Source organism: Epinephelus lanceolatus, chromosome 6 (genome assembly GCF_041903045.1).
Source record: "Epinephelus lanceolatus isolate andai-2023 chromosome 6, ASM4190304v1, whole genome shotgun sequence".
NCBI classification, from domain to species: domain Eukaryota; kingdom Metazoa; phylum Chordata; class Actinopteri; order Perciformes; family Serranidae; genus Epinephelus; species Epinephelus lanceolatus.
Genome location: NC_135739.1, coordinates 1,881,865 through 1,906,174, shown reverse-complemented (window position 1 = coordinate 1,906,174; position 24,310 = coordinate 1,881,865). Strand labels below are relative to the sequence as shown.

Sequence of the window (24,310 nt, the reverse complement as noted above, 5' to 3'; positions counted from 1 at the left end):
ATCAGCTGTGAGGGTCCAAAGGACAGAGGGATGTCGCATGCTGTAAAGCCCTGTGAGGCAAATTGTGATTTGTGATATTGAGCTTTATAAAATTGAATTAATACCCCCGATCCTCAGCAAACATCTGCAGAGTATGAGGCTGATCTGATGAACGGTTGTTCAGAAAATTCAAGGACAGACGTAGTTGTATTGACGACACATTAAAGAGTACACATCAGTTTATATTCAGTGTTTTTCCCCAGAACTCACTGTGTGACTCCTCCAGGTCCAAGAAACATGTCCAGTGTATTTCCCTCCTCACAGAAAATTTGCAAAGTCGATTTTAGGTCCAGGTTTATCAGCTTGCAGTCTTCTTCTTCGCTGTGTTGGCGCCACCTGTTGATCAGTGGAACAATGATCGGACTGCATTATCACATCGCCTAATACGTACGTGCACCTGCATCCACATGCACATGATAAAACACTCAATGGTGATACAAGAGCTCTGAAACTTAACAGGGAACCTTTTGAAAGCCAGTTTGATTTATTTAACCAAATACCAAGAATCTTCAGGTTATTGATGTGTTTTTCTGAAAGATAAATATCCACAGATATTTCAAATAAAATAAAACAGAAGATAATTTAACAACACTTCTCACTGGGCTGCGTATTTTCAGTCAATCCTCAAAGACACTTCTGGCAGCTCTCTGATAAAAAGAATTTAACCTGCTTGTCAAGTTTCATATCTACTTTCTGATCCAGGTGAATCAACACGTCATTATTTTGTACCATACAAATTAAAAACACATTATTGTGTATGAAAATGTAAAGTGACATAAATTCAAATTATTCTGAGTCACATTCTTTAATATGAAATAAACAAAAACCCTCTAAAAGAAAGAAAACACCTCCTCAGTTTGTCTTTAACATCAACACGACCGAGATGTTTAAGAAACAGTCAGATACAGATTAACACCAGAAGAAACTTTATTTAATAAAGTCTGTTTTAATGTAAAAGCATCATAACAAGACAAAACAGCAGCAAAACATCACAATATATTACAACAAAATCATAATAAATAAAACAAAAACAGAAAACTGACGGCTGTGGACTGACGTGACCTGAAGTGACTCAAAGTACTCTGAGCAGGAGAGGTGGGAAAACTAAAACTATACAGCAGGTAGTTTTTACAGAGATGAACAGAAACAAGCAGCCGATCAGTAGAGATCATTTAAAATTTGATGGACGAGTCTGAAAACAATCCGCAGGAATGTGAAGGCTAACAGGCTGAAAACATGAATAACCCTTTAAACGCCCTCTGGTCAGTTGGGTCGATGCAAATCGGAAATAACGCCACTTTTATTTTTAAACTGTTCATTTGTTCGCAGCCGGTGTGTCCTCCGTTGTGCACAGTCTTCTCTTTCTCTGTATTTACATGACGGACCTGAAAGACACAAAGACAGGTTTAAGTCATGTTAAAGTACTAAAGTTAAACTACAGATTCTCCAGTTCAGAGAAAATGCTGCTGTGATATACAGTGATTAAATGAATCTCTGTGTCACAGCGACGCTTTTGAATTAAAGGCTCAGTATTTTCTGAACAGATCTCCAACAGATAGGGTCTGAATTTATTATTGTTAATATTACAGCACAGCAGTGATGTGGAAATGACACTAGTTTTAAAATGCTGTTGGAGTCATTGTTTTACAAAGATTATTAAATAAATTTATTCAAATATTAATAAGACAAGTTCTATTGTTTATTAATCAAGCGACAGAATAATCCAAACATTACTAGTTAATAAATCGGCTGATTGAAAAAAAAAAATCCCTAGATTGATCAAGAAAGTAATGATCAATAGCTGCAGCCCTACTCAAATAAAGTACAAGCGCAGTACTTGAGTAAATGTACCTGTTCCAGTGCACTCTGGGAGCTCCTGCACATTTTGAAATGAGACAAACTGGATTATATTTCATCCAGTGTCACGTCTTTGTCCCCTGAGAAACTTTCCTCATGTTGACTTTACACTCTGATATTTAACCACTTTGTCCCAGGAGACGAGAGAGAGAGTGTGTGTGTGTGTGTGTGTGTGTGTGTGTGTGACCTTGAACTGTGAAGTTTAACCTGTTCTTTCTGATTCAGGTGTTGGTTGTGAGGTCACGTTTCTCTACATCTGTCACTTGTTTTTATTCCCTGATGATCCACTGTGTTTTTCTATCTGCTCTGGATTTTTATTTTAAAGTGGCAGCTGTTACAACATGTTGTAATCAGCAGCTGCTGTGTTGTACTGGATCTGCCTGGCTACAGTACTGCGTGTGACCACCATGAGACGGTGTATCATCTCTAGTCAACAACTCTCTGTGCTTCTGATCTGTAACGTCGACAGGAAGTGACCACCATGAGACGGCGTATCATCTCTAGTCAACGACTCTCTGTGCTTCTGATCTGTAACGTCGACAGGAAGTGACCACAATGAGACGGCGTATCATCTCTAGTCAACGACTCTCTGTGCTTCTGATCTGTAACACTGACAGGAAGTGACCACCATGAGACGGCGTATCGTCTCTAGTCAACGACTCTCTGTGCTTCTGATCTGCAACGTCGACAGGAAGTGACCACCATGAGACGGCGTATCGTCTCTAGTCAACGACTCTCTGTACTTCTGATCTGTAACGTCGACAGGAAGTGACCACCATGAGACGGCGCATCATCTCTAGTCAACAACTCTCTGTGCTTCTGATCTGTAACGTTGACAGGAAGTGACCACCATGAGACGGCGTGTCATCTCTAGTCAACAACTCTCTGTGCTTCTGATCTGTAACGTCGACAGGAAGTGACCGCCATGAGACGGCGTATCGTCTCTAGTCAACGACTCTCTGTGCTTCTGATCTGTAACGTTGACAGGAAGTGACCACCATGAGACGGCGTATCGTCTCTAGTCAACAACTCTCTGTACTTCGTTCTGATTTGCATCTTTTCAGACTTATTTTGTGGCTGAATATAATTTGTAGCTTCTTAAACTCTGAATGAGGATAGTGATAGTGAGATACTGGCTACAGTGATGAAACAAAACCAGCATCAGATGGACTGTATTCATAATCAATACGCCACAATAATATAAATAACCAGCGTCAATTCATCAGTCAATGAGAATGTGTGTGTGTGGGGACGGAGCACCTGCTGCAGCAAGCCAACACGCCATCTGTGGTCATTTTGACTTGACCAGCGGACTTCACTACAAGCTGATTGGCTGTTGAAACAGGTGACGTGCTTTAAAACCAGCTGAGTGTCAGGTGACACCATCAGCCGGCCAGTTCACAGCGCTGATACTTTTCTCTGCAACGTTCTAAAATGGTTTCGTCTCATCATGATTCTTTGGTCTGAACTGGGCGTAAGAACGTGACCCGACAACAAACAAACAGATTCTAAAGTCTGGACTCACAGTGTTCCTGTCAGTGTGTTCAGGTGTGTTCACAGAGACAGGTGTGGCTTCCTGTAGGTCTGGTTGGTGATGGACAGGCGGGTCAGCCGGGCGCCGTAATAATCAACGATGTAGTTTGATCCGTCTGCTGGACCCACGATCTGCAGGCGGAGACGCAACACATGAGACAAATGAGAAACAAAGTTTATCAGTTTAAACATTAAGCATCTTGTCTCTGTACGGCATTTAATTGAATAAAGGTTCAAATAGATTCGCAAATCACTGCAATCTGTTTTTATTTACATTTTACCTAGCGTCCAAAGTCAAGGTTGTAAATCAGACCCATGATGTTCACTCACAGAGTGACATGACTCCATGTATGTCTGAATATGTGTCTATATGTGTGTGTGTGTACTGTATGTGCACATATCTGCCTTTCTGTTTTAATGTTACATATAAAACACCCTGAACTGCTTTTTTATAAAATGAATTTGACTCAATCAGATTTTTTTCCCAGGAGCTTTCAACCACATCTTACAGCCTCCATCTCTACACAAATCTGTCATGTGACCTACTGTGGTCACTTGATACAGGTGGATGTGATCACACATGGTCTTTCCAAAGTCTCACCCACAGGTCATGTGATGATGACAGAAGCCTCTCCATGACGACCGAGCGAATCAGTGATGAGGACCATGAGATGTGGTTTGAAAGCTCAGGAAGAAACGTTACTAACCCTTGAGTTCAGATTATTCTGTTAGACTACTGCATCAGCTTTCACCCTCAAACGTGGTTGAATTTGATCTTACAAAACAAGCAAAGTTATTGGATGGTTTTCTTTACAAAACCAAGTTCCCAAACATTTTCACCGTCAGATAAATAATTCCATCTCTCAGGACACTACAGCCTGCTGGGTTAGAGACTAAATTAGCTGCCGTCACAATGAATTTTAAAATCATTGCCGACCACTCGTATCATGTTTAGTCCTTCCATCCATCCACTGTTGGTCCCCTTCACACCTCCCTGTGATGGATCTCCAGCCTCTATTATCTAAAGCGTTTGAACAGGAAGGAGTGATTCGTCCCTTCACCTCCTGTTTCCCCCTCTCCATCCGTCTGTCTCCGTCCTCTCTGAGTCCATTAGGAACTTCTAGAAGCATCACTCATCTTGTGGGTCTCAGAGAGCCGCAGCGCTGCAGGATGGATGGACGTAAATAATAATCAGAAGGCCGACGCCTGTTTATTCATCAGGCTCGGGGGTCCGTCCCCTCCCCCCACCAGGCAGTTAGCCACTAAAATATGAGGCTCGGCTGCCGCGTGCCACGCTAAAATGGATCCTTTGTGAAACAAGGAACTCTTCATCACAGATGTCACTCACACAAGAGGACACGAAACAAGAACCAGAGTGTGTCGGTGTGTGTGAGGAACAAACACAGCGTGAGTGAGGTTTAAGTGCTTTTATTCAAATTGATCAGAGAGCAGTGATTCAGGGCCTTCGCACACCTGAAAGTCTGAACTTAGGTTCGTGTTTTGGTTTCATTGTACTGAACTGATTTTGAGAAATGGGACAAAACCTCACTTACATACACTTAGAACTTGTGCATTTGTCCCCCCATCCCAAAAACATGAAAGTAGGAGAGGACTTTATTTTACCAAATTGCTGGAACACGACTTACAGTCACAACAACGTCTCTGGTAAAGTAGAGGGCAGTATGAGACCTCAGAAGTCATGGCTGCTAAATGGAACAAACTGCCATAATAGGGACCGAAGAAGAAGCTACTATGTGCAGCTGAAGCTGCATGATGTACGATATATATCTGTGTATTTTTGACTTAGACAACACTGTTTATATCGATACAGGTTCAAGTTGAATTACATCACACATACCAGTGTCCAGGTCTACTCTCTCTCCCTCGCCGCACAGCTCCGCCCCCTCACTCACTCACAAGTTCTCCAGCAACACTAAGGGTGTTTTCACAAATCGTCCTTTTTAAACGAACTGAACTTAGTTCTCTAAGGCTGCTTTCACACCTGCCCTGTTTGGTTTGGTTCAATCAAAGTCAAGTTCGTTTGTCCCCTCAGTGCGGTTCATTGTGCAGGTGTGAACACACCAAAACAACCGGACTGAGACCTTCTTGAAGAGGTGGTCTCAGTCCGGTTCCAAAGGAACTCTGGTGCGGTTGGTTTGTGGTGAGAAGGTGTTCCGACCTGGATGTGAAGCAACTGCAGTCACATGACACATTGTTTGGGTTAAACATGAGCATGTTACAGTCCTGGAGGATTATTAATGTGCACCTCCTCCTGTACTGCCTTAATATGCACATTCAGCACATCCAATGCATCAAAACATTGTTTTCTAGTTGGAGCCGCGCCTCGTTTTCAAACTGTATGGTTTGACTAAAATGAACAATGACAGCAATATAGTCCACGATGAGCAGCGCTAAAATCAACCTGCGTAGTTGTCCCTCCATTGTGACATTAGAAAGTGTCACATTTATCTTGCAAGTGTACTCTTCTTCAACGTTTGCTTTACTTCCTGGATTTTTCCCACATGGAAATTCTGACCAATCAAGAGCAGCTTTCTCACACAAGGCATTTGATCTGGTCCTCTTGTAAATGCTGCCGTGAGAACACGAACCAACTCTAGGCAATTATACAACTTTGGGACAACATGAGTCCCTGATTCAGACCAAAGGAGACCACTCTAGGGCAGACAGCAGCCTGAAAGTGCACAGTAGCACACGTGCAGTACAGCGCTGCGCTGCATGTTCAGGAGACAGAGCTGCTTGATTGTGTCAGGCGAGTGTTTGTTTGCTAGATTGTGTGTGAGGTGGATCATCGCCGTTCTTCTTGGTAGCTGACGTCTATTGTGTGTCACTGAGATGGCTCCTGGATGCAGGCGACAGATGGGCTTAAAAAAAAAAGCAGCAACAACACAGACGTTTCATATACAAGACGTATATAACGAGGACAAAGTGTCTCTGTCTCCGTCCCTCCCTCGGCCTCTCTGTCGATGCTCTGTGCAGAAATAAGTCTAAAATATTTAAATAATTTTCCAGCACTAGATTCATCTGAAAGGCCGACAGATGGAAAACAACTTTTTAAGTCCACCCACAAAGATTTTTAATAGTTTCAAACCTACCTGATTCTTTTATAGTCACGTTATAGTTCAGTGTCGTGTGCTGTGAACCTTTAAACCTCTGTAGCTCCAGTGCTGTGTGCACCAAGTTAACGTACGGCCCTGCTGTTTACTTTATATCACTTTTCAGGTACATGTTGTGCAGCTGTTTATTTTCAAACAGGAAAAAAATCCCTGTCTTTGCATTTTATTTTGATCAGTCTGTTTTATAGAAGTGTTTGTGACATCTCAAAAGTGGCATTGACTTGCAGCTGAAAACACAAAGCTCATTATCTAGAAAATACAGAGATATATCTTGTATCGCCGTTCAGTCTGAAAATAAAGAGGTATGAATATTTGTCCAAATCATCCAGCCCTACCAAGACATTCCCACCATGAATTGATGCAGAAAAACTCTGTTCGTGTTTGTCGCTCAAAATTTCTTTGAGGGGAGGGGGGCCCACCACATGTTGCAAATGCCCTACGGTGTGGTTGATTGTGTTGGGCCTGTCTGGACCAAAATGCCACAGCAGCAGATTCTAGCTCCACATCTTCTGCTTTTTAGGGCACCTTTCAGCTCCCTTCAGAGTTTGAGGCTTGGTTTTTGTGACTGAAGTATTAAAGTTTAGGTACATGAAGACAACTTCATGGCCTGTGATCATGTTGAGTAACAAAACGTGTAGCTCAGCATGTGACGTAAACAGTGACATGGGAGGGAAGCCGCAGCTGGTCAGTCCTTCGGCGACGGTTAATGGCCTCTTCGTTTGTGAGGACAAGGAGGGCGCACAATTCCTTGTCTCCCCAGCTGCTCATCTTTACAGTGTCTGTCAGGTTTGTGTTTCCCTCTTGCTACTAGCTGCTCGCTAATTCCTGCTATCAGCTGTCTCCTGTTTATCCACCGCCAGTGGGTCGCACGTGCGGCGTCATCAACAGCTCCTCCCACAAGTCATCAACAGCCCCTCCTGTTGCAGAAGGCCGCCTCGGTCTGTTTAAACTAAACGGTTCCTCCAATATGTCTACCCTACGAGGAGGAAAATTGGGTGCCTCGGATCAACTCGCCAGTCCGGCTCTGTGTGTCTAAACGCTCGCAGCTTGCCGGCAAAACGGCCCAACATTGGCCGAAAATCTGGCAGTGTAAAAGGGGCTAAAGACTTAAGAGTATTTTGTCAAATTAAGGGGCTGTTTCTTTTCTTATTTATTTTTATTGCAGCCAACAAACAGTGCAGCACATAGCGCCTAATAAAAAAAGCAAACTGTGATTTTTACATTTGGTTCCTGGACAGACTAAACATTGAGCGTTAGATGAGCTGCTGGGTGGATTTTGTAACCGTTACACAGAGCTAGCTGATTCCATCTGTTTCCAGTCTTTATGCTAAGCTAGGCTAACCAGCTGCTGGCTGTAGCTTTGTATTCCCCATACAGACGTGAGGGTGGCGTCAATCTGAACTCTGCAATAAAGTAAATTAGTGTATTTTCCAAAATGTCAAACTATTCCTTTAACATACAAAAACTCCAGCTGTTCTCCAGAGTCTAAAATATTCTCTTAAGTTAACTAAATATCTTTGGGTTCTCAACTGTTGTTCGCACCAAACAAAGCATTTTTCCTGATATTATATGATGATATGATATTATAGACCCAACAGTTAATAATTAAGAGATAAACTGGTTCTGATGTATTAATCATGAGATGCAGCCCTGTAATTAATTACAAGTTGCTCCCAGTAAAAAGGAAAACACCAGTTTAAAGCTCGTCAGCTATTGGCTGAAACATTTCTCAAAGAAGAAAGCTGAGAAATCAGTCATGATGACCTGAATGTTGTCTGTTTACAGGCTGTGTGTCGACCAGTTCCTGACCAGTATGTGACCAGCAGCTGACTGGGTTTGTGACTCACCTGCATGGCGATCAGTATGAAGTCGATCAGAGTGCCGATTCCACAGAAACCAACAGTGCAGAACTTCAGCAGCCCTGAAAGACACCGAGACACAACGAGTGAGTCAATATTACATTAATACACTGCTCAGAAAATGAAGGGAACATTTAAATCACACATCAGATGTTGATGAACGAATTATGACATAACAACAGTCAGTGGAAACCAAGATCATCAACACACTGAGGGCTGAAAATCAAGTAAAATCACAGGCTGATCCAATGTGTGTGAATTTTATCACATCAACTCATCATGTGACTCAGTAGTGTGTATGGCCCCCGCCTGCCTGTATGACCTCCTCACAACATCTGAGCATGCTCCTGATGAGTCGGAGGATGATGTCCTGGGGGATCTCCTCCCAGACCTGGATCAGGGCATCAGTGAGCTCCTGGTCAGTCTGTGGTGGACACACTGATACATAACGTCCCATAGGTGCTCAGCTGGATTTAGGTCAGGGGGACGAGAGGGCCAGTCTGTGGCATCACTGCCTTCATCATCCAGGAACTGTCTACACTCTGGACACATGAGGCACCAGGAGGAACCCAGGGCCCTCTGCACCAGGAGGAACCCAGGGCCCTCTGCACCAGGAGGAACTCAGGGCCCACTGCACCAGGAGGAACCCAGGGCCCTCTGCACCAGGAGGAACCCAGGGTCCTCTGCACCAGGAGGAACCCAGGGCCCACTGCACCAGGAGGAACCCAGGGCCCTCTGCACCAGGAGGAACCCAGGGCCCACTGCACCAGGAGGAACTCAGGGCCCTCTGCACCAGGAGGAACCCAGGACCCACTGCACCAGGGCCCTCTGCACCAGGAGGAACCCAGGGCCCTCTGCACCAGGAGGAACCCAGGGTCCTCTGCACCAGGAGGAACCCAGTGCCCTCTGCACCAGGAGGAACCCAGGGCCCACTGCACCAGGGCCCTCTGCACCAGGAGGAACCCAGGGTCCTCTGCACCAGGAGGAACTCAGGGCCCTCTGCACCAGGAGGAACCCAGGGCCCTCTGCACCAGGAGGAACCCAGTGCCCTCTGCACCAGGAGGAACCCAGGGCCCTCTGCACCAGGAGGAACCCAGGGCCCTCTGCACCAGGAGGAACCCAGTGCCCTCTGCACCAGGAGGAACCCAGGGCCCTCTGCACCAGGAGGAACCCAGGGCCCTCTGCACCAGGAGGAACCCAGGGCCCTCTGCACCAGGAGGAACCCAGTGCCCTCTGCACCAGGAGGAACCCAGGGCCCTCTGCACCAGGAGGAACCCAGGGCCCTCTGCACCAGGAGGAACCCAGGGCCCTCTGCACCAGCGTAAGGTCTGACAGTCGTTCTGAGGATTTCATCCTGGTACCTAACAGCAATCAGGGTACTGTTGGCTATGACATGGAGGTCTGTGCAACCCTCCAAGGATCTGCCTCCCCAGACCATCAGTGACCCACCACCAAACCTGTCATGCTGGATGATGTCACAGGCAGCATAATGTTCACCACGGCGTCTCCAGACTCTTTCACGCCTGTCACATGTGCTCAGTGTGAACCTGCTCTCATCTGTGAAGAGAACGGGGTGCCAATGGTGGACCTGCCAGTTCTGGTGTTCTCTGGTGAATGATGGAGCTGCACGGTGCTGGGCTGTGAGCACAGGTCCCTGTAGAGGACGTGGGGCCCTCATGCCACCCTCATGGAGTCTGTTTCTGACAGTGTGGTCAGAAACATGCACACCAGTAGCCTGCTGGAGGTCATGTTGTAGGGCTCTGGCAGTGCTCCTCCTGTTCCTCCAAACCCTAACCCTAACCAAAACGAAGATCTGACTTTTTGGATGATTTAATTACCAAAGAAGGAAAAATAGCAAATGAATCAATAATAGAAATACATATCAATTTAGCTCGACGTGTCGTACCCTCCTCTCTCTTGCTAACGCTCTGTTTCCTGTCAGCATCTTTCTATGTGGTTCAGGTCAAAAGTTCCACTTAAATTTTTATTTCATTTTTATATACTTTATTAACCCCCGAGGGGAAATTCAATTTTTTTGGTAGAGCTGGACGATTAATCAAATTTTAATCATGATTTCGATTTTGGCTTCTCACGATCATAAAAACATTATAATCGAAGAAAAACGATTAATGCGCCGCACGGCGCGGTGTGTATGTAAGTGAATGCACCTGTGTTATGTGCAGCAGCAGCAAGCGTGTGACGTGTGTGGATCAATAATATGTGGATCGAGCGATTGAGAACATGCAGAAAGGCAGCCTTTGGTTGAGAAGAAAGGTAGGACAACTTCAGTCATCTGTCATTGTCACGCTGTCGTGTCTGCCCCCCAAGGCAACAAGAGTGAAAAAAAAAAGTCCAAAAAGGTTAATAACTTACAAATTATGGTGAAAAGGTAGTTTCTTGCAACCCTAGAATTAAGATAAAAATATTCACAAACGAAAAAACACTTCTGGTTGCTGATAAGTAGTGTTTAACTTTTGATTTAACACTAAAAATTAAAACCCTTGGTGCACTGCAGCGCAAGCAGACAGATGCGCGACTCAGCAGCATGTGACACCAGACCGGTGGAAAGTGTCACCATCAGCATATTATTTTACATCAATAAAATCTATTTTATCATTATTTTGAGTCACATTGTTGAAAGAATTTAGCTGTCTGTGTTCAAGCAGGATAATAGGTCTCCATTCATTGCACGTCGGGCTTTCTATTTCCTTGTCGGAGATGGTGTTGCGTTCAAGGTCCCCCCCCCCCCCCCAAAAAACGGGAGAAAAAAAAAAGGCCGAATATTCGATTTTTTTTTTCCCCACAATCGAATCCTGTGCTATCGAACTTGGGTCAGCCCTAGTATTTATTTTTATTGCTATTATTATTTTGATTTACTATTATTATTATTTTTTTTTTTTTTACTTGTTTACTTGTTACTAATTTATTTCTGGCTGTTCTTTTAAGTTATAATTAAAGTTGAGTTTTGGTGGAGTTTTGAAATCAGTGAATAATCGTGTTAATTAATTGTGATTTCAATATCAATCAAAATAATCGTGATTATTATTTTTGCCATAATCGTCCAGCCCTATTTTTTGGACACAATAAGTATAAAAACCTGATGTGCAGATTTCTATGAAATATTCCAATCCCATTCCTCCTCCTCAGAGGATTAACCCTTGAGATATTACACATCATCTTTCCTTGTGCTTTCATGAAAACCTGCCTGAAAATTAATATTTTTTGGAAATAAATCCAACTTGGCTCGGCTTGGCTCTGCCCGGGATGACCTGTGCCAAATCAGGCCAGGTGTTCATCAGTGCAGCTGTCCTCCATCCAAAACCCCCTGATACCCACACACACACACACACACACACACACACACACACACACACACACACACACTCGCAGCCTTTCAGCCTTTGTGTTGCTGCAGGTGTCTCATTAAAAGAAGGACTCAGTCTGCTGATAATAACGCGTCCTTGTTGTGGTAATCATAATTGTTATTCTTCGGGTTATTATGGTCTGTTGTGTGCAGATCAGTGACAAACAAAGACTCATTGAATTTAATTTGAATTCAGGCTGGAAAAAACAGGGGAAACTGTTAAAGGGCAACGCTGCAAAATTTCCATCAGCACATTCAGACTTCCAGAGAGTTCAGCCTCAGGCGCAGGGTTTACGCTGGGCCGTTAATGTTCCACAGCTCTGACCATGTAGAGAAACTACTGGACATATGTTTTAAATATCCATATAAACGCATTTATATAACAGTAAAACACTTCAAATGACATATTTTGAAATTACGCTCAATAAAGCGGCCTATTGAGCAGAGTCACTGACCTCTAGGCCCGACAGAATCTGCAGATTTTTTTTTAAATGTTTTCATCGTTGATCCAAAATTTGTGCAATGTTTTTTTTTTTGCTGGTAATATGATAGATAATATTGATTTAGGATAAAGAATGCAGGACACATTATTTTGCCAATCTATTAACAGTAAATCTTATTTTTGACATTTCTTCTCACCACATCACTGACTCTGATGTTTATGCTGACTAATGCTGACACATGATCGTCACATGCACAAGGAGGTGGAGGAGACAGTGACAACTTTCTGAGTTTTATAAGCAGCATCTTATAAAATCTGCAGAGTTCTGCGGGCTGTTTAATGGCAGAAACAAAGGAGGAAAAGGACTCAGTGCGCCAAGTGTCACCATAAATCACCAGACCTGCTATCAACCGTTTGGCTCACTGTGGTGGAGTGAAGCTGATCTCCCGTCTGAGACCTGCAGTGTGCTGAGGGTCTTCCTCAGAACTTGATCTGTGATGCCGTCAACTAACGACACCAAGAACACCAAGAGGAAGACCGTGTCTGTGTGGATGTGGCGTACACTCTGTGCTGCTTCAGTGGATTAACAGATCCGTCCATAATCAAAACTCTAAAATCCAGTCTGCATGATGTAAGTTTATGCTTCAGTTGTCTTTGCAACACATCTCTGAGTTCACACATTATCAGGCTATTTAATATGCTGTTAATGAAGTTATTTATTTTTTGGCATATTTCCCACCAGACATTTTGGCCGTTGATATTTTAATCTGCCGGACAATTATGTGACACCAGCCTAAAGCTGTCAGATGCCAGCTGAACCCTGTTCAGGAGGAAGACAATGTTTTATAGAAGCAGCAGCTAACAGCAGTGCTGCAGTCAGAGCTGATGTGTGTTCAGCTGCAGGTCCTCTAACGTCCACTAAAGACGAGTGAGAAAACTCTGAACTTCTTTCTTCAACATTTGAACGCAACTTCAGCTCTCAGTGGACAATTTCACTTCTTCTAATGCGACTCGAAGAGCGAAGACTTTGAACATTACAACACTGTTGAGATATTAGAGTCTGTTCATTTAAATTACATAAACACACAGTACCTCTCCTCCCTCTGGTGAAATTATGGAACAGTTTTAGTGAGGAAGTGAAAACATGTTGGACACTTCAGCCCCGTCTCCACCAAACCCTTTCAGTCCAGCACCTTTGGAACCAGCAGTAAGCCTTCAGACATGGTACCTAGACCCTCGGTGTGTTCAGACAGTCCTCTTAAATGTGGGCGGGGTTGTTGTCACTCACTGCTCCGTCCAGCACTCGCTGTATTTCCTCATCAGCGGTGACACAGATGGAAGTCTGCACCTGGTTTATCGTCCACAGAACGAGGCTGCACGCCCACATTTTCACAACAAAATAGAACAGGCTGCAGTGAGAGTCTCTCTCCATGGGATATTTAAAAATAGCAGCTTTGTGCATTTAGTCCTTCTCAGGCAAGCTCAGGGGTTTAGTGTTGCTGTAGCCCACAGGAAGTGAGGATTAGAATATATGACCTTCACATAATCCGCTCCAAATTCATCTATATTTTTAAAGTCATTACTAAAAGTGTGTGTCATATAAAAACTAAAGTGATGCTCAAAGTTGTCACAGTGAAATTTAAGGTGTGCTGATGGATTCACGTCATCAACTCATGCATTGAGTAACATTACAAGTTAACGTTCCACCTTAAAAGTTGCCGGCAGTCGGCCCAGTGAATGAAGTTATTTTTTTCTCTTTCATTTTATAGTTGTAGTTTACTGATGTATGAACAGAGGTTACATAAAACCAGAGTGAGCGTCCTCTACTGACCAATCAGACTGCAGGGTTTCTAGCTCCACCTTTTAGTACCAGATCTGTGTGCTAGGTACCCCAACAGAGGGGGGACCAAACATGGGGACGCTAAGGAACGCTTCTGTTGGGACCATCCACAACTTTCACTGTGGGAACAGAAACAATGCCAAACTGAACTGAACCGTGCTGCTCGGTGAAAACGGGGCTTTAGTGAGTTTAAAAATAACGTACCTAGAGCAGGGTATCCCAGGTAGAAGCGGTCAGCTCCCAGCCAGCCCAGAAACAGAGATAAAGCCACAGCTACTTTGTAAGAATAACCGCTCCTGAGAGGAAAAACACAATTATTATTATCAGAGGGATCAATATTGTCGTTATTGTCAAAATGCTGTTACAATGTTCCACAATGAAGTTATAAATAATGTGATAATTCAACCCTGCAGACAACAGTTTGTGTGTGTGTGTGTGTGTGTGTGTGTGTGAGCGTGCGCACTTACACATTCCTGCAGGGGATGGTTTTGTTGAAGCCCACCTCCTCTCCGCTGAACCTGAACTCCGTCCCGTTAGACAACCGACAGCTGATGTTCGGAGCTGGGAGGCACTCCACTGTAAACACACACACACACACACACACACAGGTAGACTATTGAAGCCATCTGACTCTCTGAATGACAGGTATTGATCAGAAGCTGAGTTGTCAGATTTCTATAAATATTTTCATTCATCAGTTCATTTCCTTCACTCAGCTCAAGAGAATGGGACAGATGGACAGACAACCCTAAAACATAATGCCTCTGGGTTCAGCTATTGACGACGCACAGCCATGAAACAATGTCTTCATCATCAACTTTCCAGTAATGAGCTCCGCCATCCGGCAGGACCGAAAATGTTTTTTCAACCACAAACATTTTGATGCGACATCAGCTGGAAATGAAAACCATCACATCTGTCACAAAGACGCCATGTGATGTCTCATCGGGTCATGTGACTCACTCACCCGAGGCCGTCATGTCCCGGCAGTTCTCGGGCTCCTGAGTGGCTTCATCTATCTTTGGATCTCTGCAGAGATACATGAGGAGAGTGAAGGAGTCCCAACCAGACGCTGACTGACTCAACATCAACACAACCAATGCATGACATCACACACAGGGGCTCAGATGGAGACGCAATGCGTGTGCGCACGCGCTGTTTCGTATGCACGCTGTACATACACCTGGCAGTGAACAAAGACGTGACCTCAGAGAAAAACTGTTAGTATAACTGTCAGTTTTAATACTTTAACTACATTTAACTGATTATACTTTCATACTTTTAATACTTTAACTACATTTAACTGATTATACTTTCATACTTTTAATACTTTAACTACACTGAACCGATTATACTTTCATGCTTTTAATACTTTAACTACATTGAACCGATTATACTTTCATGCTTTTAATACTTTAACTACATTTAACTGATTATACTTTCATACTTTTAATACTTTAACTACATTTAACTGATTATACTTTCATACTTTTAATACTTTAACTACATTGAACCGATTATACTTTCATACTTTTAATACTTAAACTACATTTTAATGATTATACTTACATATTGAGGGAACATCCTCAGAAAAAAAAACATGTTTGTTAGGTCATTATTTGTTTTCTCTGTTTTTTTATTTTTGCAGTCTACGCAGCGTTTTATAAAATTTCAATCAAAAGTGAATTATCAGTTAAATGTTTAGGCTTCATCTACCTGTTACTGTTAAGTTGTTGTGAATTGAAGTAATTTTTAAAGTCTAATTCAACATGAGCTATTTTGTATATTAGTTCATCATTTTATTAATTTTTGTCCTTGTTTGTTTTAATTGGTGTTTTTCCATTACATCTTCTGCATTGTCCTTATAATGTGATTTCTATTCCTTAAAATGATACACTATACAAACGTGTGTGACTACATCTACAGTACTGATACATTTAGGGAATATTCAGTAGTGGAAAGTAACTAAGTATTTCTACTCAGTACTGTACTTAAGTTAAAATTTAAGCTACTTGTACTTTGTGACTTTTCTTTTCATGCAACTTTTAATTTCTACTCCACAACATTTATCTGACAGTTTCAGGTTCTTAAACACAAAACATCTAATTTAGTTATAAAGTTTACAGAAGTCCATGTGAAACTATCAGGTACATTAATCAATGAGTGAACTGACAGAAAATAAATTTAATTATTTTGAAGGTTTATTTTTCCTGTAAAAACAGTTCATGGTTCCAGATTCATTAACTTTTACTTTGAATCATGTTAATGTACCAGAGTATTTTAACAGTGTGGTACTAGTACCGTTTACTACAGTAAAGTGTCTGAATACTTCCTCCAGTAATAATAATAATAATAATATAATAAGATAATATGTAACCCTGGTGTCGTAGTTATTCTATTAGAATATAACTTTCCTTAAAGGTATTATTCAATGTATTATACAGCATATCTAACTACAACTTCCTGTCTATAAAGCAGGTTATCAATAACTGTGAGCTAAACTGTACAGAATACAACACGGGAATATTAAATAAATGGTCGTTTTATTGTTTCTGTCTGTGACGTTTGAATGTTATCTGACATTTTAACTGTTAAATGTAACTATAGCTAAGCTAGCTGCGGCTAACGCTAGCGACCACCGTCCGGTAGATAATCTCCCGTTAAATCAGAGTCCCGTTAATAAACGGTGATTAAAGGATATTGTCCGAGTCTCAGGTTGTCGCAGCTGTCCACCTCCTCCGCCAGAACGAGCTTTAGATGAGAGTAAACACAGTAAAATAACAGAGTCCAGATCCCGGAGCGTAAACACACCAGCCTTCTCCGAGAGGACGCCATGTTTGACTCTGTCACGTGACACTATGGTGCATTCAGGACTGTGAGAGAAATGGTAATTTAGAGTTCTGTCGCCGTAAATGTTACTTTGAGTGTTTTTTTAACCAACTAAATACGTTGTTGTAGAAGTGTTTAAATGTATTTTAATATCATGCATTAGTTATTGGGTTTATTAGTATTTAATATGGCTAACAAAATGTTGCTGTAAATTTTATTTTCATTTATCTATAGCTTCATATCTGTTGTTATATTGAATCCGTATTTTCTGTACTCAAATTTTATGATGCAATTTCTGGTTCTTTTGCACTGCTTTATTTTATCCAAGAGACTCCGGTTTAGTAAATGTCTTATTGTTGTTTTGTAGAACGGTGTTTGTACTGCAGTATTATCTTTAACATTCCGTGAGTGTCACACTCTACTATTTCTACTTTTACTTAACTGAGATTAGTACCTGTGCTGCAGTATTACACTGTAGTATTTGTCCTGTTTAATAAGTTGTTTGCCGTCTGAAGCTGTGAATAAATGCAGGTTTGTTTCAGGCTGATTTAGTGAAATTGAAATGTTTTCCCAGTGAACACCAACCAGGATTTCAACATTGTTTTCTGGTTGAAAACTGGTTGATATTCGGTCTGAATGTCTCAGACCTCTTTTCAACCAGCTAAAATGTGGTTACAACTTCAACGCGTCAATTAGAAACTTGATTAATTACTTTAATAATTTGTTCCGTTTTAAGTCAAAGAGAGACGATACTGATGAGTGTGTAGGGTGTACAAACATGGAGGAGGAGCCAACCAGGATTTAACCACTGCAAACTGTTTTCACATGTTGAACTGAGGCTTCATTTGAAAGCAGGACACAAAGTTCAAAGTGCTGCTGGTCGTCCTGGAATCAGCGCTCCCTCTTCTTCCTGCTCTCACACACAGCCAGCTCCACTCTGTTTCCTCCCCTTCACATCTACACTGTGAAGATGGGTGGAACCAACATGGTGGTGACGTCACAGAGCTGACAGGCTGCATTCACTGCCTGATCACATGATGTTTAGATCAGAGCTCAAACTACTTTCACTTCTCAAAGAGTGAGACTCACACAGTCACTGCCACGAGGTGAAATGGCGCAGCGAGGAGTTGAGCTGGACCGAGAAACCTTGTCTTGTTCCATCTGTCTGGATCTACTGAAGGATCCGGGGACTCTTCCCTGTGGACACAGCTACTGCATCAACTGTATTCAAAGCTTCTGGGATGGAGAGGATGAGAAGAGAATCTACAGCTGCCCTCAGTGTAGGCAGAGCTTCACACCGAGGCCTGTCCTGAGGAAAAACACCATGTTAGCAGATTTAGTGGAGAAACTGAAGAAGACTGGACTCCAAGCTGCTCCTGCTGATCACTGCTATGCTGGAGCTGAAGATGTGGCCTGTGATGTCTGCACTGGGAGGAAACTGAAAGCCTTCAAGTCCTGTCTGCAGTGTGTGGCCTCTTACTGTGAGAAACACCTCCAGCCTCATCGTGACTCGGCTCCATTACAGAAACACAAGCTGGTGGAGCCCTCCAAGAAGCTGCAGGAGAACATCTGCTCTCGTCATGATGAGGTGATGAAGATGTTCTGCCGCACTGATCAGCAGTGTATCTGTTATCTCTGCTCTGTGGATGAACATAAAGGCCACGACACAGTGTCAGCTGCAGCAGAAAGGACTGAGAGGCAAAGAGAGCTGGAGGGGAGTCGACAAAACATCCAGCAGAGAATCCAGGACACAGAGAAAGATGTGAAGCTGCTCCAACAGGAGGTGGAGGCTATCAGTCGCTCTGCTGATAAAGCAGTGGAGCACAGTGAGAAGATCTTCACTGAGCTGATCCGTCTCATGGAGAAAAGACGCTCTGATGTGAAGCAGCAGCTCAGATGGCAGCAGGAAACTGAAGTGAGTCGAGTCAAAGAGCTTCAGGAGAAGCTGGAGCAGGAGATCACTGAGCTGAAGAGGAAAGACGCTGAGCTGGAGCAGCTCTCACACACAGAGGATCACAACCAGTTTCTACACAACTACCCCTCACTGTCAGCACTCAGTGAAGCCACACACTCATCCAGCATCAACATCCGTCCTCGCCGCTACTTTGAGGACGTGACAGCGGCTGTGTCAGGAGTCAGAGATAAACTACAGGACGCTCTGAGGGACACATGGACAAACGTCTCACTGACAGTGACTGAAGTGGATGTTTTACTGCCACAACCAGAGCCCAAGACCAGAGCTGAGTTCTTCAGATATTCACGTCACATCACACTGGATCCAAACACAGCAAACACACTGCTGTTATTATCTGAGGGGAACAGGAAGGTGACATTCATGAGTCAACACCAGTCTTATTCTAAACACCCAGACAGATTCACTGACTGGTGTCAGGTCCTGAGTAGAGAGAGTCTGACTGGACGTTGTTACTGGGAGGTGGAGTGGAGAGGGAGAGGAGGAGTTTCTGTAGCAGTCGCATACAAGAATATCAGCAGAGCAGGGGGTGAATGTTTATTTGGACGAAATGACAAATCTTGGTCATTAGATTGTGTCAATAACAGTTATTACTTTTATCACAACAAAGTCCACACTCCCGTCTCAGGTCCTCGGTCCTCCAGAGTAGGAGTGTACCTGGATCACAGTGCAGGTATTCTGTCCTTCTACAGCGTCTCTGAAACCATGACTCTCCTCCACAGAGTCCAGACCACATTCACTCAGCCTCTCTATGCTGGACTTTGTCTTTATTATCCTGGAGACACTGCAGAGTTGTGTGAACTGAAATAGTCAGAAGTCATTTAAGGGTTAAACTCTGTCTTTAGTCTCCATGTTTGTTGCTGACAGCTGATTGTTGTGGCGTTTCTTCACTGCACTGAGATCAGCTGTCAGTCAAACATTGTGGGCGGGACTTTGACATCTTCTCCTGAGTTGTTGTGTAAATGTTTGAGTTTCTTTAGGTGCACTCTAAAATATGATTCATGGGGTCAGTGGGTAACGCTTCAAATACACAAGTTTGTCAGCAGAAACAAATGAAGTTTGTTTCATTAACGTGTTTTAGTCAGCTGACAACTTATTTTAACAAGTTCAAAAATGGTTTTGACATTTTTGAGTAGGATGGAATTAAAATAAATCAGTAAGAACATCTTAAATAAAATCGTTCGACCACTAAATATCATTGCTATGTTTTTGTATGTTTTTTTGATTAATTTTATTACCCATTTACCCTGTGTCGTTTTCATGTCATATTTCATATGTTTTCTGTCTGTCTTAATATCACGTTGTAAGTGCAGATTTCTGCTTTATAATAAATGCAAACAAATGATGATTTTAAGTATTTTTATTTTATTTTCAGTTTTGAAGGAAACTTTAATATTCAAGTGACGACTTTAACAATGATTTAATTGAGTCTTTGGGGTCGACAGTTTTATTTAAAACCAAAATGTTTCATACATGTACTAATTCTGAACAATAAAAAAAAAAACATGCACAAGGGGAAAAAAGATGAACACCTCTCCTCAATGTTTGAAAACATTATTTTTACAGACCAAATCACTTGTAGAGAATAATATAAAATTAAAGTTAAAAGAAAAGGTGAAAAAAATATGGGGTATTTATATATTTTTATTTCTTTTAAAAAATGGAAATATATAAGGGACTGTTCTTTACTTGTCAGAGGAGGACGGGGTGTGACTTTTTTATGTTGACCTTCTCTGGAGCTACAAATATTTTTCTTTGAGCCTCCCTGAGTGACTGAGGGAAATGCATGACCCTCCCTCCACATAAACAGGTCCTAACCATTTTTTCTTTATATTTTTACACCAAATTAACATACTGGAGCCAAGGCAACATGCAGACAGCACAGATTAGATTAGTTTAAACTTTATAGTCATTGCACACGTCACAAGTACAGAGCAACGAAATGCAGACTGCATCTAACCAGAAGAGCATAAGCAGTAATTGATAGCACAGGATTGAGAGCTATCACCAGAGCAAAGCTAATTTCTTGAGCAAAATTGAAATCTTACACCCAAATCTCGTCATTATCACACAGATTTTTATAGTTAAAGGAGACTGTAATAAATAAAAGCACAGTATCTAAACTTTACAGACTTATGTCCCTCTCCTCCTGTAGTCATGTGAAAATATGGGAACATGATCTGGGTAAACACAACTTGAACAATAGGACATACAAACTATTTATCAACATCTGTCTGATATGAACTTATACAGATGAAGATTTTGCACCTGGAAGTAGCCATCAGAAGATGGGTACACTGTGGTCATAAAGGGATGGACACGCTCAGCAACAATACTCAGGTAGGCTGTGGTGTTTAAACCATGCTCAGTTGGTACTAAGAAAATCTCCCCCACACCATTACACCACCAGCAGCAGCAGCCTGAAGCGTTGATACAAGGCAGGATGGATCCATGCTTCCATCTGAATGTGGTTTTTCCAATCTTCTATTGTCCAGTTTTGGTGAATTGTAGCCTCAGTTTCCTGTTGTTAGCTGACAGGAGTGGCACCTGGTGTGGTCTTCTGCTGCTGTAGCCCATCTGCTTCAAGGTTGGACAAGGTGTTGTTGCTTCAGAGATGCTCTTCTGCACACCTTGGTTGGAACCAGTGCTTATTTGACTTCCTGTTGCCTTTCTATCATCTTGAACCAGTCTGGCCATTCTCCTCTGACCTCTGGCATCAACAAGGCATTTTGGCTCACTGGATATTTGCTCTTTTTGGGACCATCCTCTGTAAACCCTAGAGATGGTTGTGCTGAAAATCCCAGTAAATACTCAGACCAGCCCGTCCGGCACCAACAACCATGCCACGTTCAAAGTCACTTCAATCACCTTTCTTCATCATTCTGATGCTCCGCTTGAACTTCAGCAGCTCGTCTTCATCATGTCTACATGACTAAATGTTAATGAGCTGCTGACACCTGATTGGCTGATTACCTACAGTACAGGCCAAAAGTTTGGACACACCTTCTCATTCAATGCGTTTTCTTTATTTTCATGACTATTTACATTGTAGATTCTCACTGAAGGCATCAAAACTATGAATGAACACATGTGGAGTTATGTACTTAACAAAAAAAGGTGAAATAACTGAAAACATGTTTTATATTCTAGTTTCTTCAAAATAGCCACCCTTTGCTCTGATTACTGCTTTGCACACTCTTGGCATTCTCTCCATGAGCTTCAAGAGGTAGTCACCTGAAATGGTTTCCACTTCACAGGTGTGCCTTATCAGGGTTAATTAGTGGAATTTCTTGCTTTATCAATGGGGTTGGGACCATCAGTTGTGTTGTGCAGAAGTCAGGTTAATACACAGCCGACAGCCCTATTGGACAACTGTTAAAATTCATATTATGGCAAGAACCAATCAGCTAACTAAAGAAAAACGAGTGGCCATCATTACTTTAAGAAATGAAGGTCAGTCAGTCCGGAAAATTGCAAAAACTTTAAATGTGTCCCCAAGTGGAGTCGCAAAAACCATCAAGCGCTACAACGAAACTGGCACACATGAGGACCGACCCAGGAAAGGAAGACCAAGAGTCACCTCTGCTTCTGAGGATAAGTTCATCCGAGTCACCAGCCTCAGAAATGGCAAGTTAACAGCAGCTCAGATCAGAGACCAGATGAATGCCACACAGAGTTCTAGCAGCAGACCCATCTCTAGAACAACTGTTAAGAGGAGACTGCGCCAATCAGGCCTTCATGGTCAAATAGCTGCTAGGAAACCACTGCTAAGGAGAGGCAACAAGCAGAAGAGATTTGTTTGGGCCAAGAAACACAAGGAATGGACATTAGACCAGTGGAAATCTGTGCTTTGGTCTGATGAGTCCAAATTTGAGATCTTTGGTTCCAACCGCCGTGTCTTTGTGAGACGCAGAAAAGGTGAACGGATGGATTCCACATGCCTGGTTCCCACTGTGAAGCATGGAGGAGGAGGTGTGATGGTGTGGGGGTGTTTTGCTGGTGACACTGTTGGGGATTTATTCAAAATTGAAGGCACACTGAACCAGCATGGCTACCACAGCATCCTGCAGCGACATGCCATCCCATCCGGTTTGCGTTTAGTTGGACCATCATTTATTTTTCAACAGGACAATGACCCCAAACACACCTCCAGGCTGTGTAAGGGCTATTTGACCAAGAAGGAGAGTGATGGAGTGCTGCGGCAGATGACCTGGCCTCCACAGTCACCGGACCTGAACCCAATCCAGATGGTTTGGGGTGAGCTGGACCGCAGAGTGAAGGCAAAGGGGCCAACAAGTGCTAAACACCTCTGGGAACTCCTTCAAGACTGTTGGAAAACCATTTCAGGTGACTACCTCTTGAAGCTCATGGAGAGAATGCCAAGAGTGTGCAAAGCAGTAATCAGAGCAAAGGGTGGCTATTTTGAAGAAACTAGAATATAAAACATGTTTTCAGTTATTTCACCTTTTTTTGTTAAGTACATAACTCCACATGTGTTCATTCATAGTTTTGATGCCTTCGGTGAGAATCTACAATGTAAATAGTCATGAAAATAAAGAAAACGCATTGAATGAGAAGGTGTGTCCAAACTTTTGGCCTGTACTGTATGTGTGTTAATGAGCTGTTGAATAGGTGTACCTAATAAAGTGGATGGTGAGTGTATATAACTGCACACAAGCTGAATAAAATGAATCATAATGTGTCAGACCAGGATCCTGAACACACATGTTATGGCACTGCCCAGAAATAAGAACATTTTGGGAATGAGTGTTGTTAAATGTTGCCCTGTTTGTTGGGAGTTAAGGTGGATGGTGTAAAATCTGGAGTAATACAACATCTGAGCAGCCCTTGCCATTGTTAGCTTCATCCTTAAGAACTGAAAAGTACAGATATGAAATTGTTTTTGTTTGAATGACCCGCTGAGGTATTTTATAGAAGAACTAATGATGTAGTGTGCAGCCTCAGATGGTTCAGATGGATCATGGACACTCAACAAAGAATACATAATACATACATATTTGAGTGTTATGAATGTTGAAGTAAGCCACTACAAGGAGCAGGACTCTGAACCCCTCAGTGTGACCTGTTTTCCTCATCAGATGTCTTTTCAGGGATGTACAAGATTTACTTTTGGGTTATTTTGTGTGTTAATTGAAAACATATCCATATGAAAGCTCACTGTGACACTTCACCTGAACTCACCCTGATTGTGCTGCACTGTGTTGTGTTTGAGTGCTGTGTGTATTTTGTCACTTATCACCCACTTGATAAATACAAAAACACAAAGAGGAGCAAAGATTTTGAAAATAAGGGGCACAGATATATCCCTGCGAATCTGCCTTGCCATTTACCTGAGGGACATTTTTTAGTGGTGGGCAAAATAATTTGAAATCGTTTATAAACCAACCGGAGGAGGGCTCAGCGGTACCTTGCGCTGGGAG

The 24,310-nt window shown here is 42.6% G+C and overlaps 2 protein-coding genes across 2 annotated transcripts; one reads left to right on the top strand and one right to left on the bottom strand.

The window, feature by feature from the left end:
- Window positions 1–952: 952 nt before the first annotated feature.
- Window positions 953–16,927, bottom strand: tm2d1 (TM2 domain containing 1). Its single transcript, XM_033622740.2, has 7 exons — window positions 16,770–16,927; window positions 15,036–15,109; window positions 14,536–14,644; window positions 14,273–14,364; window positions 8,411–8,484; window positions 3,422–3,561; window positions 953–1,424 (listed from the first exon to the last, which is right to left on the bottom strand). The coding sequence occupies exons 1-6, from the start codon at window positions 16,901–16,903 to the stop codon at window positions 3,451–3,453; spliced, it is 594 nt and encodes a 197-aa protein (XP_033478631.1). The 5' UTR covers window positions 16,904–16,927; the 3' UTR covers window positions 953–1,424; window positions 3,422–3,450.
- A 752-nt stretch (window positions 16,928–17,679) lies between these two features.
- Window positions 17,680–20,223, top strand: LOC117254196 (tripartite motif-containing protein 16-like). Its single transcript, XM_033622292.2, has one exon. The coding sequence runs from the start codon at window positions 18,009–18,011 to the stop codon at window positions 19,677–19,679; it is 1,671 nt and encodes a 556-aa protein (XP_033478183.2). The 5' UTR covers window positions 17,680–18,008; the 3' UTR covers window positions 19,680–20,223.
- The last annotated feature ends 4,087 nt before the right edge of the window (window positions 20,224–24,310 follow it).